The following is an 18,648-nucleotide window of genomic DNA, read 5'->3' on the forward strand; positions in this document are numbered from 1 at the left end:
CAGGATGAACAACGAGCTGTTATACTCCTCTTACGCCTCAAGTCTGTTTGATTTGAAGGATTTTGTTGCAGAAGAGCAAGGGGAGTGTGTAGGTGACAGCGAGCCTGCAGAGATGTCGTGTGGTCCCTACAGTCGTGCCCTTGGACAGGAACAGGGGTGAGCCCTGAGACTGGGGGGGTCTTGGGACTTCGGGGTGGCCGGAGGGTCTGCTGTGCATGGGACAGCAGGTTCAGAAGGTGCCTGTGTAGCGGTTTGCTTTGACGTGAGGTGTTCAGAGCTGCTGGTGCCTTTCAAGAAGAGATGTACAAGGCTCTCTTCACCCGAGCACTGACGTTCCCGGTGGTGCTGCTGGACACCAAGAGGTCCGGGTCCTCTTCTGGGTCTGATCTGGTCAAGGGGGATGCTGTCAATGGGGAGATCGACCTGTGGTGCAGGTCTCCCCCGTGGGGAGAAGCCTGTTTTTATTTTGGGGGTTGGAAGTAGATGATCTTTAAGGTCCCTTCCAACCCGAACCATTCTGTGATTCTATTCTATGATTCTATTTGTCTTCTCCCCACAGGCTGCTCTGGGTATATTTAATTACCTTTTTTTCGGACTGCTCCCTGTTGCTAAAATCTTCTTGTCTTGAGTAGGGTGTTTTTAAACTTAAAAATGCTTTAATAGAAATGCACAGTTGAACTCATTTCTGATGAGATTTTTACTCTGAAATCTCTATGTGGGATCGTATCTAAGTTTTGCTGTGATTTGCTTATTTCCGTAGCGTTAAACGCCTTCTCTACACCAGACTTGCAAAGAGCCTGCCTTTTACAGGCTGTCTGGCACCAAACCCTCATCCTCTACCAAAAAAATCCCCAAATCCAGCATTTACAAGCGTGGCAGCTCCGAGCAGGAGGTGGGCAGCACTGCTTGGGCGCTCCTGCAAGAGCAGAGTGTCCTCCTCCAGCATCCAGGGAGCTCCGGAGGCACCTGCAGGCTCTGCAGAACTGCCTTGTGGAATAGCGATGGAAGAAAATGTAATTTAAATAGAAAACCTGCTTGTGGTTTGGCTGTGGGCAGTGCCTTCTCCAAATAACAAGTTGAAGAGTGGCGGAGTGTAAACCTCGCTCTTCGTGTCGGCTCTGCTGTGGGCTGGGTTGGAAACAAAACCAGAATGCTACTTAGCAAACATCTCTGTGCGGCAGAGGTGCTTTTTTTTTAAAAAAAATAATAATACAGCCTCTTGGTTTTGTTGCTTGCTTACAAATCTCTTTGCTTTTGGTTGAGAGCTTTAGGGGAAACCGCTTCTGAACATGAAACTTCAAAGGGAGGGAACCAACCATGAGCCCACGTGGTGGTCGAGCGCGCTCAGGTCTTGTGGCAAGCTGTTTGCCTGCGCCCAGTGAGTTACTGGTGCTGGCTGCCGCTGTGAAATGTTTATTGGGAAGGGCTGGGAAGGGAAGGGAAGGGCTCGTACGTGCCCATCTCCGCATCCCCAGCCCTGCCGGGGGGATGTGAGATGTTTGCTCGTCGCCAGCGAGACCCACCTTCCCGCACCAGGAAAGGTCCATTACTGCGGCTTTGAAATCCAAACAAGTAAACATTTCGTGTTCCAGAAATGTTGGTATTTAAAAAGAGAAAACTACTTCCAGAGGAAATGTTTGTTTGTGGACTGTCCCTCTTGTTTACCGCAGCGGATAAGAGCTGCTCTTCAGCTGTGCCCTCCCTGCAGTCATCATCTCGAGAACCTCAGTTCTTTTTCTTTTTAAGAGCAATGTGTGTTTAGATAATGACTCTTACAAATGTATTTATTCAAAAAACAAACACAGTAGGAAGCAACTACAAAGCAGACTGCTTCGGCAGCTGGTGCAAGAAGGAGCTCAATATTTTCGTGCGTTCATGGTGGGACCGTCTTGCAACATATCCGATGCCCTATGCGTGCTGGGGCATCGGGAGCTTTGCCCTGGGAGTTGGCCATGGCGAGCCCGTCCTGCGTCATGGGCTTGGGGTGATGTGCGTATGGCTGAACGTAGTTTCTTGCCCCGACCACCTTGTAGTATCTCTTAGGAGTTTCTTGGAGAGCATGAGTTGGCTGCGTGGTGGTTGGGGCGACTCTGCAGACACGGGGCCAGCGGCATCTGTGGTGAAGGGATCACGGGAGGAAGGGGAACGAGCAGTAAGAGCTGCAGGGGCAAGTCACCGATGGCAGCCCTGTGCCCTCCACGTTAGCACACAGCCTCTTCAAACCCTCGCCTGAACCCACTTGCAGACCCTGCTCATACCATAATCCCTCTTTGGTCCCGCTAAACCTCCGGTAACCTCAGTTCTGCCCCTGCGAGATGGCGGCCATCCCTCACCCTGTCAGTTTGCTGCTGGTTCCGCCTTTCAGGTGTTCCCCGTATGATGTGCACTCTGTGGGCAGCGAGCCCTTGGACTCCTGGCTCTCGTGTCTGGTGTGTAGTTGGGGTTAACTTGAAAAGGAAATTCAGCATAAGCGGCAGACGTGGGGCTGCCCCTCCTCGCGGGTGGTGGTGGGACCTGCTGGGGCCGTAGCCTTTCCTTTAACTTGGATTTTATGGCTTTCTCGCAGAGCCTGTTCTGTCGTGATCTTGCAGAAACAAACTCCTGCAAGACTCGTGGGGAAACGAGGTGACATAATGCCCGACTCAACAGCGTTTTGGAAAATTACCCCTGGGGGCACTTGCTGCCTTGGTTGGGCTGTGCCAAGCTGTCCTGTCTTCTCCCGTGCAAAGCGCTGGAGGAGCAGAACCGATGCCGCGGGGGTTTCTGCACATCCGCACCTCTGTCTGGCTCGGAGTTTTGCCACATCTGGGTTTCGGCACCGTCTTTGACTTGCAATGTTCCTGTTTTCTCAGTGCAGGTAGAAAGCTGCTCTTCCAGTGGCCTCCACCTCTCTGTTGGGTTTGTAGCAACCCAGAGCAGCCCCGCAAGGGGAGGATCGTGGGGAGGGTGCGATGCTGTAAACCTGGTGTCTGCAGGAGACCAGGCTGAAATGGGCCCCGCAGCTCGTCCCCAAAGCTGTCTGGGAGGGTCTTGACCAAGTGAAGAGGTTTCAAAGGGTTCAGAGAGCCTGTCCCAAATCTGACACCGCTCCGAATCACCCCGATGGAAGCACAGACCCTGTTGGGTCACCATCCCTGCTTTTACAAAAGCCCTCCTTGAAAAAAGAAAAACAGCCATAAAACCGAAACCCAAAGCAAAACAAACCTCGTAAACTCAGGAAAACTGCACTGCTGGAGAAACGGATTCAGTGAAGGTCTCTAATGCTGCTTTGTTTTAACCACAGCTTTAGCAATAATATTAAGCTTTTGCATTAAATGCAGGGGAAGAGTACTTTGGAAAGCCAGGAGGGCTTTTCTCTTTCAAGCACTCTGGTTATTTTGGCAGTCGACCTGAGTTAAATTAAAATTGTTGAATGCAGTAATATGTAGGACGGTGACATCTTAAAATGCTTCTTAATTTTAAGTATGTATTTTGAGCAAATGTTTGTATGCCAAGGCTTGGGCTGGGGGGATTGAAGGCATATTGGATTATATGCTATTTGCTCTGTGTAAGCAGTGGCAATTTATTGCTGCAGATACATGTGATGCAACGCGCAAAGATTAGTTCTATCCTCTCTAAAGCATGATTATTTTGGGTCCTCTTTATACCTTAAATAGATATTCCTCTCATGTGATTTCCATCTTTTTGTGTCAACAGCCCAGGCTAAAGTTGAAATAAACATTGCATCAGCTTAACAGCAGAGGCTCTGAAGAAATCTGCTCTCCATTATGGGGATTGTTTGGAAGCCTTTTCATTTTACATTTTTCCAGTGTGCAATGCAAAGATCTCGTGAGTCCTGAAGCCTGCCCGGCTCCACTGGACTTGTCTTGTGCTTATCAATGTAGTTGATAGACACTGATGAGAGCAGCGGCGTGGTTCATCATGTTTAGGTGATGAGCCATCATCTAAACCACCTTTTCAGTTCATGACAAGGACCTGTGGCTTCTTTCAGGGACATTTAGAAGTGAGCAACTGTTAAAATTTGTGGCCGTGCAGTTTCGGACTCTGCTTGGCTGTACGAGTGTTCCCTCAAGCAGCAGATTTCTGCTTGGGTTGCAGTGGTGGAGAAGGATGCTGTAAGGCCACAAGCCATGGCGGGCCGTCTGGGGCTTTGGCATGGCGTGGTGGGAGGAAGGTTGCCTGGTCATGTGCGTGTCCTCGTCTGCTCCGCTCCCACAGCCAGCAGTGCCAGAGGGGAACGGGGACTTGGGGGAAGGAGAGGACCTCAGGACAGCCCTGTGGAGCAAGACCCTCTGCCATCTCCTCCCCTTTCCATAAGCTTCTTTCTATTTTTAATCATTTGTTGTTGTCAGGCTGCAGACCTGGTGCCAGGGCATTTAGCAGTTTGGAGTCAGCGTCATCCGAAGGGTAGAAGATGGAGGTGCAAACGTTGATAGAGATGTTTCTATCAAAGCAAACCTTAGCAAAATGAATGATGTGTTTGCTTGCGTTGGCAGGACAAGGTGGTGTGACTGGGGAGCGTGGTGTGTCTGTGCTTGTCGCTTGGTTTGAATAGTTTAACACAGATTTAAATATTGGAAAGATCTTGATTGAGACCTTTTGCACCTCTCTCACAGTGTCATCATGACAACAGAGAAGAGCCTAGCGGCGGACGCCGACAATTCGGAGCAGCAGCAAGCTAAGGAGGAGGAAGGGGCTGCTGAAACACAAAATCAAGAGGCTTCCCAAGAGGAGGGGGCTCAGCAGACGGCAGGGGGACAGCCTGCAGCGGGGCAGAAGCAGAAGGCCTCCAACGGCGATACCCCCACGCACGAGGAGCAGAGCAAGAAGGAACGGCGCACCTCCGAGGGTCGGGGTCTCTCCCGCCTCTTCTCATCCTTTCTCAGGAGACCCAAGTCTCAGGTGTCCGAAGAGGACAAAGACACTCATGCTTCTAAAGAGGCGGGAGGTGACCAGAAAGACCCGGGATTAGGAGCCAGCCCTGATGAAGACATCCTGGTGAAAGCCCCAATTGCAGCTCCTGAGCCTGAGCTCAAAACCGATCCATCGCTAGATCTCCATTCCTTAAGCAGTGCGGAAACACAGGTAAAACACACTGTTGGTGTGGCGGGCTCCCTTCTGTTCTTGAAAAATGTGTCTTTTTCACCAAAACGATAAAAACCTTTTATCCTAGGAAGGTAGGCTTGATGGGAAAAACTCATGAGCTGCTAAAAAGGCTCTTCTCAGCTCCCTGTGTTGCATCGCGTACTTCCCGCTCTTGCATTCCTGTATCCGACCGTCCTGCAAAGTACCTGCTCCTGAAATGTGCTCGGACTTCACAGCGTAACTTAAAATGTCCCGTGCTGACTCTTTACTCTGCTGAGGCGTGGGAAGTCACATCAGAACTGGGGTTCAAATCCATAATTCACGACAGAGCGGTTGCTCGTCGGGATGTCCCTGGTGTGCGCAGAGTAAAGGCAGGTCAGTGGCGTGAGGTGGAGATTGCAAAAGAACGTGGATTTGGGAAAGGGTTTCTTCAGCTTCAAGGAGCGTAAGCGTGGCATTTTAGAACTTGGTCATCTGTTCAGTCCGGGCTGGTGCTGACCCTGCCAAATACAAATATTTTCTGCTTATGCATCATGTAGACAGGGATTTCTGCGCAGCACGTGGGCTGAGCCCAGCCCTTAGTAGCCGTCTGATGTCTGCTCTTTACAGCCAGGGTCATTTTTCATGCCAAATGTGAAGTTTTTGAGGCAGAGAAATCCCCAGGGAGACATTCACAAAGCTGCAGCTGGTTGTTGATTTGGGGGTGTCGGATGCCCTCTCTTTTACTCCTTGGGTAATTGCAGCTCCGCCGTTGATCTGGGGCTGCCCGGAGTTAGAGAAAGGCAGGTTCCCTTTTCCGGAGAAGGGGATTTCTTACAACCCACCCGACCTGTGTGTGTGGCTGGGGTCGCAGCACATTCGTGATAAAATCTGAATGAATTACCCCGCTGCCTTAAGTTCTGAATGGCCTCCAAAGAGCTGCTACGGATCTGCAAACTCCGACTTTTGGAGCATTACTTTCCAAGTTAGAGCATTGCCAGCTGTAGGCAGTACTTGTAAATCTACCTCCTTTACATTGCAAAGGTGTAGAGAAGGTCATAGGTAGCACCTTTTCCTTTCTTTTTCCCAAATTTCTGAGCCTGTGAAAACCATGGGATGATCTCTGTTCGTGTTTTGTACCTGTGAGGGCTGGGATTAGCAGAATGGGGAGGAGATGGACATTTTCAGGCAATTTCAGCCCAGAAATTATGTCTTCAAGAAGAAACGTATGATTTCTTTCTCAATTTAACCTTGATTTGCTGCTTCTGAGCGCATGTGAATGTGCACCCGTGGCCTTCCTTCGCCAGGGGCTGTTTGTTTTAGACGAAGCATTTGTGCTTTTCTTTTTTTTTTTTTTTTTTTTTTTTTTTCCCCCCAGTTCTTATTTTAGGTCAACGTCAGTGACTTTTTGAACTGTGACACTCGGCAGATATTTCTGCCGTGAAAGCATTTGCGGGGTGCTGCCTGCTTGATAAATGCTGACCGACGGGCATTACGAGCTTTGACTGATTCCCTGCACCCGATTGTCCCCGGCCCTGCTGGAACAGAAGTCAGCAGCTTGTGGACATTATTTAGTTTTTAAATACCTCCGTGCAGTTGGGCCTGGCTGTGATTTCATGAGACGCGATGGGCTGAAAAGACGGGGTTTTACTTTTCCTCTGCGGCGGCTGCGTGCTCCTGCTGCATCCAGCCACTTCCAGCACTTGTCGGAGCCGGCCGTGAACTCGTTTAACCTGCTGAAATGGCAGCGGGGGGGGGGACAAAAAAAACAAACCCCAACAAAAAAATCAGCTTCCTTCCTCCTCCTGTCCCCGAACTGCGTCTCTTTCTGCTGTTGTAGTGAATTAAAGTGTCTTGCAAAGTGCTTTGGTAGGAAAGAGAGAGTGGAGCGAAGGCTGCCTTCCCTTTTTGGGGGCAGAGAGCCGCTCGGTCAGCTCAGACGGCCGCCAAATCTCGGCGCTGACCCCCCTTTTAATGCCACCGCTGCCGTACGGAGGCCGTGCACTGGAGAACAGTGGGAGCGCGGGGGCCCCGCGGTGGGGGTCTGGCCGGCGAGGGGAAAAACTCACTAATCAAAAACGTGCTGTCATTAAGACCATGATGTAATCCGCCCTGATTTCTCTAATCAACCCTCTTTCCTTTTTTTCTTTTTGTAACGTCCCTTATTAAATGAAGACTTGGGATTGACTTGAAAGGCTTTAAGAATTAACATTATCGTTACCCTCCTCACCCAAGCTGCTGCTCCAAGTTGCTCGTTTAAGTCAGATAACCTACTTCTGGGGGTGAGACCCCAGCCCTACAGCTCACCTGTGCAATGCTTCTTTCATGGGATGGGTTTTTAGCTCAACACGTCTAAATTGCAACTGGGGTGATGTGGGGGTTTCAGCCCGCGCAGGAGGAGAGGAGGGAGGACCAGGAGCCGGACAGCAGAGACCTCGAGGGCAAGGAAGGAGGGGAAGCCAAGGAAGAGAGCGCCAAGCCGGAGCCCAGACAAGAGACTCCGGAGACCAAAGCGGACAAGGATTTGAAAGCCGCCCAGAAAGCAATCAGAAGACACAGAAACATGTACTGCAAAGTCGTCTTGCTGGATGACACCATTTTTGAGTGCGCCGTAGATGTAAGTACTTCTGGGGTTTGTTTCTGCTTCTCTTTTCCCCTCTCCCTTCTTGTCCCCTTGAAAAATCACCACAAACGCTATTTAATAGGGGTCTAATTTGCTGCCAGTGAATTACATGACAGGCTTTACTGCAGAACAAGCTTGCTGTAAGCTATAACAACTTATTTAGTGTGTCGTAAAAACCTCTGTGTGCAGAGGAATCTCTTTTTTTTTTTTTTTTTAATTGTTCTACAATTTCTAGGGTGTCTTGCTTTGTAAAGGTGAGGGGAAGTTTTAAAAAAAAAGAAAAGTTATCTTACTTGCTGTTCATCTTCTCTCTCATTTGTATCCCAGGCTAGAGTTTAGGTTTTTGTGTTAGGTTGGGATTGTTTAAATATCTTCTGCCCCTTTCCTTTGAATAAAGTGGGTTGTGAAGTTCTGTTCATCCAAGGTACATTTGCCTGTCAGGTCACTGGCTAACATAACTCCTGGAGCTTGGATGTAAAGAAAAACGGGCTGTGCTTAGCCCGCAGTTGACTATATTTGCAGTAAACGATTTACAGTTATTATATTGACTTACAGCACTGCAAACCCCTTCATCTGAGAGCTTTTCTTCCGCTTTATTTTGCGCATTCTCTCACAGGACCGTCTTGCTGTCAGGGCAATAAAAAGCTAGCAGAAATCCCCATTTCAGTATTGAAGTACTTGTCCAGAATATTAATAATCCGGTACTTACCATTCGAGCGTACTTCCATCAGCTTGTTTTTCCCCAGTCCCACTGGCTAACTGGGCCAGGAGAGGGTATCTGGGCACAGGGCTCCTTGTGAAAGCGGTTACCTTGGGTGATCCTGGGCAAGTAGGTCAGCGCCGGCCGTTTGTGTAACGACGTCGCTGCTCTTATTGCCTGGGATCAGCTGGGACCATCGCCGCCCCGCTCGCCTTCCCCTTTGCCGGGGGTTTTGTGCGCGAGCCCCCGAAAGGAGTCTGTCCCCCGGGATGCTGGTGGCAGCTTCCCTGTGGTTTTGTGCCCGACTTTGCTGCTGCGATGCTTTCAGCTGCCGGCGGGCTGCAGGGATGCGGGTGGTGGGGTTGGTCCCGGCTTGAGCAGGACAATGGAAGTCTCTTTCTGTAGGTCCAGAGGATCGCGGTGGGCACGGCAGGGGGGGCCGCTGTGTCGGTGGGACCCTCCCGGCTTGACAAATACCCTCGCCTTTAACACCAGTATAATCCTACTCTAACAATTAAGATTAATTGAGAAGGAATTGCAACGGTGTAGGCAAAGACCAGCACAAATGCCTTTACCCAAGAATAAGTGCTTTCAGACGTCCTTTCCCATTAACAACCACGGAAGGTTTTTAATTCCTATACATCTTTAAGTGCCAATTCCTTGAGAAATATCCAGGCTAACACACGCACTACCTATAGAGACACAACGTATGCACTAAGGACCTTACAGCTGAAGGACTGGAATAAAACAAGGCTCTGGTCTTGGGTCAGTTGCCGTGCAAATATGGCTAAAAAGGAGCGATGTGGGCACAAGCCATGCATTAGTAAAGCTTATTTTGCGTCACTGGAGCTGCGCTTTCTTTTTAGTGAAGCCTCCAATAGAACCAGCTGCTTCTGGTTACTATAGTTTTGTGCCTCAGGGATGTTTTCCTTCGTGCTTTTTGACTAAAAGGGTATCTGTTCCTGGGGTCAGTTCACTTCTGCAGGATTTAGGGAAAAAAAAAAAAAAGGATAGGAACGCTCAAAAGCGTGTTTCTGGAGGCAAGAAGTGGTGTGCTAAGCAGCTTTCGGTGCGTGGGGCAAAACTGGAGAAGCTGGGTCTCATCAGCAGATCAACGCGGGGTACAAAACAAAACAGTGGCTCAGAACCAAAGCCCGTAATTCCCACAGCCGTGGAAATTACGGGCTTTGGTTCTGAGCCACTGTTTCTTTTGTGACCTTGCAGAGCCAGGTTTCCCCCAAAATGGGGGGCTGTAGCAGGGGGTTGTACAGCAGCTTTGTACCCCACATTGATCATAGAATCACAGAACGGTCTGGGTTGGAAGGGACCTTAAATATCATCCAGTGCCACCCCCCTGCCCTGGGCAGGGACACCTCCCACCAGCCCAGGTTGCTCCAAGCCCCGTCCAACCTGGCCTTGAACCCCTCCAGGGATGGGGCAGCCACAGCTTCTCTGGGCAACCTGGGCGAGGGGCTCACCACCCTCACAGCAAAGAATTTCTTCCCCATAACTAATCTAAATCATCTTTCGATCAAAGCCTGATTGTCTGACAGCCTGGAGCTGGGAGGTGTCAGTGCAGCAGATGCACTTGGGGAGGGAAAACCCATACAAATCCTAAGTGTTTCTTGAGTTGCGTTGAGAAGCTCAGCCTTGGGGGGCTTCAGACACGGAGCTGGTGGTAGCAGAGAGAACCGCTGCCATTCCCTTTGCCTCTCCTATAGGAATTTTTATGCCTGATGCACTTTCTTATAAGGGATGCTTGCTCAGAAATGGCCGTGAGATCAGATTTTGATTTACTCAAGGTGTTTTTTCCGTTCTTGGCAGTGTCCAGCATGGTTTGATCATGTTCCCGTCTCTCTCCTGTGAACGAGGGCAGGCAAAAACCAGCCTGTCCTACAGAATTTCTTTTGTCTCTGTGCAGAAACATGCCAAGGGGCAGGATCTACTGAAAAAAGTCTGCGACCACCTCAATCTCCTGGAAGAAGACTACTTTGGCTTGGCCATATGGGACACGCCGACCTCCAGGGTAAGCGGCTGCTGTGGCGTGGTGTTCTGCACCCGGGTGGGTTCTGCTCTTTCAAAGGATCATCTCCCCCTTGGAGGACATGGTGCATAAACTCTTCTTAATACTCTTTTTGATGTCCTCCCCCCCAAAAAAGACTAAGAGGGTCATCACCAAGGCTGAAATGGTGAATAAATGCCCACAGGAGTGTGGATTTTACTCAAAAAGCTACGTGAACTTGGATCTTCAGCTGGAGAAAATTCAGTATATTAGTTTACTGCAAAATGATGCCGTTAATTTGTAAAACTATAGCTGAAGCAGTCAGGCTGCCCCAGCAGCGGTGTCAGCGTTGGTACGGTTTGGTCGCAGCCGTCAGAGCAGTTTTGAGTCGGGGCTTTGCCCTGCAAAAAACCACACGTGACTCTTCATACCAGAACTCTTACTCATATGGTTTCAGTTTAAGGTTTTTGTTTGGTTAGACTCAGGCAGTGTCTTATCTTTTAAACCCTTGGTTATGCTTTAACTCAAGCAATTCTCAAGCTCTCTTTCACGGAGCGAGCCAAAAATGTGCTAAATTGAAATCAAGGGCCCACTTTTACGTCCTTTAGACCAGTTATGTTGGTCCGTATTGTGACTCTTCCCATGCTTCACCTCTGGCAATCGCTTATGGGCCAGCTTACTATGGCTGACAGGCGTATTTGCCATTAAATATTTAATAATTGCAAGTGTGAATTTTTAATACACAGGCCAGAAAGCCCAAAACATTGCTCTTTGAGGCTGGCAGAGCTCTGTCTTGGGTTTGGTTTACCGTCTCTGCTGTCTTGCTGTTGTCTTGCATGTGAAATTTGCTTCCGTGTATATATATATGTATTTATATATAGCCTGGATTTTTGACTCTAGGCGTTTGTTGTGCTTGCAGAGGGGGGGATAGGTGTGCTTTTAGATCCAATTAAAAGGAAAAAGAGTTTAGCTGGCGCAGCTCAGCTTCTCAGGCGTGTGCTGTGGGTTGCTCACTGCCGAATCTCCTGGACCCCCGGGACTCGCTCTTCCCATCCCCAGACGTGCTGGCATCAATTCTTCCGGCAGCACAAGCCTGCGCTTCCTTCCCCGCCGCCCACAAGGGCTGAGAGGTTGTGCAGCTTTTTAACCGTAGGGACTGAAAACAAATAATTTTGTCAGGTTTGTGTCCCAGAGCCGGGAGCTGAGGAAGGTGAAGCCGCTGTGCACAGGTTTAGCTCCAGTGGTGGAAATCTGGTTTGCTCTGATGGGGCAAAACACAGTTTTGGGGCTTTTTTTGGGAATCTCTCTAGTTAGGTTTCATTGAACTTTGGAATCTGAAGCTCCATCTCTCTCCTGCTGTAACTACAAACGAGACCTGACACTGAGTTACTGATTCACAGGTAGAAATTATCTTAATAGGCAACCAACAGATGGGCTTCTGCACCTTACCCGCAGCCGTGTGAGCGGGTGGAGATGCACGTGTGTATTCCTGGGCAGGGAAGGGTTGTATGTGGCATTTTCCACCTTGATATTTAGGGAATAAACATTCCTGGGGATGGGCGTTTTCCCACATGGGAATAGCAGAGGGTGACAGTGGGAATCGGAGATGGTGGCAGTGGATAGAGGAGCTTGATGCTCATGCTGCTCTCAAAGGGAGGATTGTTTCCTACTAATTCATGACACAGCGTTGGATAAAAGTGCCGTTAATTGCTGTACCCATCATTGTCCGCTGGATCAGGCAGGGTGAGTGCTGGGGATGCATGACTGCACCCCGGGCTCGGCCGCCCGAAACCGCCGTGACGAGCCGTGGTGGCACCAGCGTGGCCGTGGAGATGCTCTGCCTCAAACGGTGGCCCTAAAAAAGACAGCAAAGCGGCATCTCCACCTTTCAGATGGATTTCCTATCCCCGGTTTTATAGGTTAGAGGGGGAAGCGTATAAAAAGATAAGATTAAATGTAAGTATCGCTGTCTCCCTGCCATGAAGTTACGTGTCCTTCTGGTCAGGGCAGATTAGCTCGGGGGATTCAATGGGTTAATTCCTTCACCTCGGGAGACCTGGGTGTCCAAATCCTGCTCAGGGCTCGAGAAAATGGAAGAAGGTGGTTTAATGGACCCTCTCCTGGAGGGCTGTGAACACCACCTTCAGCGGGGCAGACCCTGACCTCTGCGAAGGGAAAGGCTCAGGTTTGACGTGCCAGGAGCTGCTCAGCCCCTGCCGGCAAAAGCAGGAGTTGGTTTTTGAGGCTTATGTTGCACCACAAACCCCGAAATTGCAGAGGAGGGGGGGTGGAAGGATATATTTCTAAATTTGTAGCTGAGATAATTACTAGAAACTTGAGTCATGCTTAAAAGAGACGAAGTTTATGTCACGCTCCGGTAAAATATTCCAGCCTTCCCCAGTGTTGGATGTTTTCACTTGTATTTCAGTGATCGGGTCGTTAAAAACCATAGCTAATAATAGAAAGTCTTGGCAATCTTTGTTCCGAATAGGGTAAGTATGGAGTCAGGGTGCCGAAAATGAACGCGGACATCCTATTTGCCTATTTTTAAAGGTGTTGGAGAAGAAAAATGTGTGGCGCGATTGCCCCTCATAGCTGGATGTAGCTGCTGTTATGTGCTTGCAGCCCTAAAATACTGCTTTCCCCCCCCTTCCCCCTCCCTCCTGTCCCTTGTGCCTCCCCTACTAGCTCCTGGTAGGTGAAGGGTTGGAAATGCAACCACTGAGACCGCAGACTGGAGTAAAAGTTGTGAAAAACGCACCCTCTCTCCAGTTTCCATGGCTGCGTTCATCTCAAATGTTGTCTTCTTTGCTGTATTTTTAGCAATTTGCAGTTTTCTGTGGCGTTTCGGGAGCGTCTGTTAAACTGTGAATGTTTTTATCCTCTTACAGACGTGGCTGGATCCTGCCAAAGAAATAAAAAAGCAGGTTCACGGTAAGTAGAGCGCATTTATCGTGTGGCTGCGTGTAGTTTCTCCCCCTTTCATTCAATAAGCGTGGCTTCGGTGGGCGATTCTGGGAGCCCAAGGATGGGTGAGGGTTGGAGTGAGGGTGTCTGGTGGGCATCACCACGAGCTCATGCAGTCCGCGCGTCCTTTCTCCTCTTCTTAAGTACTTAGAGATGCTCTAGATTTAGGAAAAAAAAAAGGTCATTTCTGTGGGAAAACGTAACTTAGGGTGTGTTCGCCCTGTGCAAACCCAGGCTGCCCTTGACGCTGAAATGGGAGATGTGCTCCCTGTTGGAGGATGGGAAGATACCCGACAGCGGCAACTACTTAAATCCCAAAGGAGACTGGGAGAGCCTGAGCAAAATGGCATGCTGTAGCGAGGTTTTATAGACTCCGAGGCTGTTTTGGGGGACAGGTAGGGATACCGGAATGGTAGATGACTCGAGTAGTACCAGGGCAAATGCCAGATGCTCTCCAAAGTTGTATTTTAAGGTCTGCTAGCACTGAACTAGCTCAAGATGAGGGCAGCGTCAAAGTTAAATAAACTTTAGAGGCTTTTGTTTGTTCTCAGGAGCAAGTCTGCTTCAAAAAACACCGTTTTAAGAAAGTAAAATACTGTTTTACAAAATTAAAATGCTGGTTTACGAAAGTAAAATACTCTTTTATGTGTGCTTTTGGTGGGGGACGCAGAGCAAAGCGTGTCATTAAGTACAGATGAGGGGGGGGAAATGCCGCAGGGCTGTGGAGGAGGAAAAGCTCCTGCCCTTATCAACTTCTCTTTGCATTGATAGCAGGATGTTTGCAAAGGGCACGAGCTGCTCCTGCCGTGCCATGTGGTAAAATTCAGCTCCGAAGCGTGATGAGCAAATTGCTATGGAATCTGGTCCCCTGAGACGGGGGAAATGGCAAATTATTTGGATTTGCGTGAATATATGTTGAATGTCCGTGTGAATATATGCACATCCATGTATGTTGGTGGACGGATACAGGGAGTCAGTCTCTGCGTCCTCCTTGCAAACCTCTGCTACCTCAAATGTCTTCTTGGAGTAACTTGTTTTGAACGGCGTATAATGAAAACAACATGCCGTGGGTTTGATCCCAGTTACGGTGTTGCATAAGAAGTAAATCCACGGACGCTGCGTGTCCCCCCCGCCCTCCTCCTCCCTGCCTGAGGTCGTGACAAATCTCTGAGCAAGTTAACCGCAGGGTTGTCTTCTCTTTCTGAAATAAATATCATTTTCAACTAGGGCGTTAGAGGGCACGGCCGGCGGGAGTTGTAACGATGAAAATTACTTTGAGTGCTTAATGGGTTGGTTAGGACTGTTTTCTGCGGATAAGCATAATTATTTTCAAGGGAAAGGAGTAACTCCTTCAGCTGTGTCACCTAGAAGCTGTCCGTACCACAAATAATGTCAACTCTAGGTGTGATTATGCGATTCCTCACTCCGTTTAATGCTTTAATTGTGCTGTACGAGGTTCACAACGAGTTGTATTCAAACAGTTAGGTCTGGGCTTGTAAAGCTCTTCCCATCTTGGTACTTTTGCTGCTTTGTTGGGCTGAGTTTCAACTGTGCTCTGACCGCCCCACCGCAGCGCACGCTGCCGCTGAGGGAATTAGCACATCTGCTCCTGACGAGAAATTTGGAAATTGGGTCGAGTGATAGAGCAACACTCGTTCATTAACCTAGAGCAGGCGCCTGACCCTCTCTTCATTAATCTTTTATTTCTTCCGTCAGTGAAAAAATACGTAATTTAGCCCCCTAGCAAGGAATTTAATTTTTTTTCCACAAGTTGTCCTTTATTCCTACGGGTTTGCTGCGTTTTCTCCTCCATGTCTTTTAGCTCTTGTGAATGAAATTGTATCTTACACCCTCTAAGCAGCAGCTAGCCGTACACACTAAAATCAGTATTACGATCCGCTGGCCGTATTTTGAAGATCAGTTGGATATTCCCAGCTTTTTTTATAAAGATGGACTATCACGAAGCTGTCCTGGCGTGTTTATTTTTCTCAACCTCTTCTTTTGTCATTGCAGGAGGCCCCTGGGATTTTACCTTCAACGTCAAGTTTTATCCACCGGATCCCGCGCAGCTGACAGAGGACATTACCAGGTGATTTACCCGGGAATCCAGGGAGCTCGCTGAGCAAAGGAAACCCCTAGAAATGGAAGACTGAATAGAAATTTTTAATATTTGGGTGTTATTCCATCCTTCAGCAAGGAGACCAGATGTCTTGGAGGGTTTTTCAGTTGTTTTTAGTGAGTGTGTGGGATGCTCCCACTCCCCACTGAAGTCCACATGCATAAAACGGTGTTGTTTATGATCCTGGCATGTGTGCTTTTATAGACAAAAGTAAATTTTTATTTAAAAACAAGATTTTCTGATCATAAGCGCCCTCTACTCCCTTTCCAGAGTGGAGGTGACTTTAAATCCTCCTGTCTCCATGCTGTTTACCGTGGGAATATTCCCCCCTAAGTAAAAATACAGGTAGAAGTTAGAAACGAGCATCACACTGCGTTCATCAGTGGCATAAAAAAAGAGATTCTGTTTGATCCTCAAATTTAAGTTTCTCTGTGCTCTCTGGAAATAGTATTTTGCCTTTTTTTCAGGTACTACTTGTGTCTTCAGCTTAGACAAGACATCATTACGGGGCGGCTGCCCTGTTCCTTTGCGACTTTGGCTCTGCTGGGTTCCTACACGGTCCAGTCCGAGTTGGGAGACTACGATCCCGATCTGCACAGCCCGGATTATATCAGTGAATTTAAATTGGCCCCGAACCAGACAAAAGAGCTGGAAGAGAAGGTTGTGGAGCTTCATAAAACGTACCGGTAAGGCACGGCGGCTGGAGGACTTGTTTGTGCACAGCAGCCTGAAATAATGGGGGTTACTGGTATTTTCCCCACCTCTGCTGCATGCTTTTCGTTTCCTGCTGCACTGATTTTTAGGTTGGCAGCAGAAGCTTTAACAGTAAGGTGTGAATTTTCAGCTACTGAGAACATTGTCTATTTAAAAAAGATCTAATACTTTATAACAAAATCTTTCTAGAAGCTGGAATTTCTTTTTTCCTACGTGAAAAGGAAACTATTTTTTTAGCGAGCAGATTCAAAGTCTTGCAGTTATTAACGGTGCTCTTTTTCAACAGTGTAGTTGTGAAAGTGGCTTTTATTCCATGTGAAAACGCAAAGTTTGCTTGTTTTAACCTTGTCCTTTGTCTTTTTTTTTTTCCCTTTTTTTTTTTTTTTAATAATTACTTTGGGATTGCTGTACGTTTTTGATTGCAATCTGGTTGGAGCAGATCTTGTATCTTTGTGTATATGCTGTAGCCTTCAGCATGTTTGGGGTTTTCTGCTGCCACGTTTAATGAGTAACACTTTATAACGTGGAATTATTCCGGATAATGCAGGAGCTACAGACCTGCAGTTAGCCTGTCCTCCTCCTGTTCCCCAGCACAGCGATGACCTGGGCAGATGTGTCTTCTTCAGGCAGGGATGAAGGACCCCTGGGAGTCCCTCTGGTACCAGATTAAAGGGTGACAGTAACCTCTGTCACCTCTTCCTCGCCTTATTTTGAGATTATTTTCGTAGATGCTCCGAGTGCATGGATTGCAGAAGCTGCGTGAGAGCGGCCAACGCGCAGCTTCTACACCCTTCTACGCTTTGGGGTTTTAAGGGGAATAAAAAAGCCTGTAAAACCAGTCTGTGATACCAAAACCTTCAGCCGGAGCCCCTTGACTTGTGCAAAGCTCCTGGCTGATGCACTAATGACGAGAACAGAGCAGAAGACGAGACCTTCTCGCTCGCAGATGGGAACTAATAACCTGAGTGCAGTAGGGAAGGGTGGACGCGTGCCCCCGGCTGTGACCAAAGCTACAATTAACACCTTCCCAACCCCGCAAATCAATACTTCAAATTGATTCCCCTCCATTTGCACCGAGAGGAGAGGAAATGAGGGAAAATAAGTACCGGGCCGCTGACAAGCTTCATGACTTGAAGTCAAAGGCCGTTAGCTGTGCTAGAAGTGGCAGATCACTTTGCTGAATTATTCATGGCTTCATTAGAAGGATACTTCAAGGTATAAGATGTAGTTATATTTAATCTGCTCGTGCGTGCAGGAGGGAGGAAGCAATATGCACCCGTTTAATTTCTGGTCCTTGTTCTGTGAACATTAATCTGTCAGGGGGGTTTCAGTGGGAAAACTCTGATAAACCACGCTCCGTCTCTGGCCGCTTTATTTGCAAAGCGCAAGGCGCGTGTTGGGGATGGCGACTGCTCCTGGGTCTTTCCTAGAGGATTGTCTTTGTCTGCCCTGTCTCCCACCACTCAGACCTCTCTTTACATGGCACAGGAGATGTATGCGAGCGCTCGGTAAGGAAGACATCAAAGCGGGGAACAAAGTGAGATGCATGCAGCCAAACGCCGTCCCAGCAGAGCTGTTAAATGTACCCCTTACACCACAAACTTATTAACAAGGGCACCTCAATAACGCTGATAATAGCCTCCGTTATCAGGATGTTTCTGTTAAGCAAAGTTGTGTTGCGTTGCCCCTCCTGCAGACCGGGTACCATCTGCTCCCAGAAAACCTCTCATTCATCTGCCCTGCCCCAGTAGGAATCGCTGCCGGGCGGCCTCAGCTGTCCTTGCCTTTGGTTTGGAGAACAATAGCTGGGTTTGGGGGTGGGTCGCAGGGGCAGGAGGGCTGGGGGGGACAGTACCTGTCACCCTTGGCCTTCGGCTGAATTGGTGTTTCTTCCACTGAACCAGGTTTTGTGCCCCTTCACGGCGCTCCCTCGCTTTCTTCTCTGCTGTCTGCACAGAAATAAGGTGCACCCGTTTTACGAGGATGTCTCAAAGCACAAATTTGTTCCTTCAGAGCTATTTAATAATCCATCATCCGGGCACAAACTTGTATTGAAAGCAAAAGAAAATCTAACAAGTAAACGGTTTTGCGAAGTCTGATCTGTCCCTCCTAAAAGCAACAGTTAGGAGAATACCAATCCCTTTCTCTCTTTCCCCAGATCCATGACTCCAGCCCAAGCAGACCTGGAATTTCTTGAGAATGCAAAAAAGCTGTCTATGTATGGAGTCGACCTTCACCAAGCCAAGGTGAGAAGCAGCGAGTGCGTGCACCTGCCTGTGGATTTTGTAATTTGATTATCCTTCCCTTGTAGGAGCAAACTTACCTATTTCAGGAGGCTCCTTTTGCAAGCTAGAGGAGGTCAGCTGGTACAGAGAGACATGCAACAGAAATGCCTCCAGCGTTCTCGCAAGAGGAGTGATTCTTCCCCATTGCTTATTATTTATATATTACATCTCCTT

General features: G+C 48.5%; 1 protein-coding gene across 32 annotated transcripts in view; it reads left to right on the forward strand.

Moving 5' to 3' along the window:
• EPB41 (erythrocyte membrane protein band 4.1) overlaps window positions 1-18,648 on the forward strand; it is a 97,018-nt gene that overhangs the window by 42,131 nt on the left and 36,239 nt on the right. For 25 of the 32 annotated variants that reach the window (XM_074563001.1, XM_074562981.1, XM_074563007.1 and 22 more), the window contains 7 exons: window positions 4,617-5,085; window positions 7,451-7,681; window positions 10,309-10,413; window positions 13,281-13,323; window positions 15,370-15,445; window positions 15,943-16,161; window positions 18,348-18,435. In XM_074563001.1, the coding sequence (XP_074419102.1) occupies window positions 4,624-5,085; window positions 7,451-7,681; window positions 10,309-10,413; window positions 13,281-13,323; window positions 15,370-15,445; window positions 15,943-16,161; window positions 18,348-18,435 (1,224 nt within the window). In that variant the 5' untranslated portion in view covers window positions 4,617-4,623. Of the gene's footprint in view, window positions 1-4,616; window positions 5,086-7,450; window positions 7,682-10,308; window positions 10,414-13,280; window positions 13,324-15,369; window positions 15,446-15,942; window positions 16,162-18,347; window positions 18,436-18,648 lie in introns of those variants that run through there. The other 7 variants (XM_074562995.1, XM_074562997.1, XM_074563000.1 and 4 more) reach the window with 1 other exon arrangement.

This window comes from Larus michahellis, chromosome 19, assembly GCF_964199755.1.
Source record: "Larus michahellis chromosome 19, bLarMic1.1, whole genome shotgun sequence".
Classification (NCBI taxonomy): Eukaryota; Metazoa; Chordata; class Aves; order Charadriiformes; family Laridae; genus Larus; species Larus michahellis.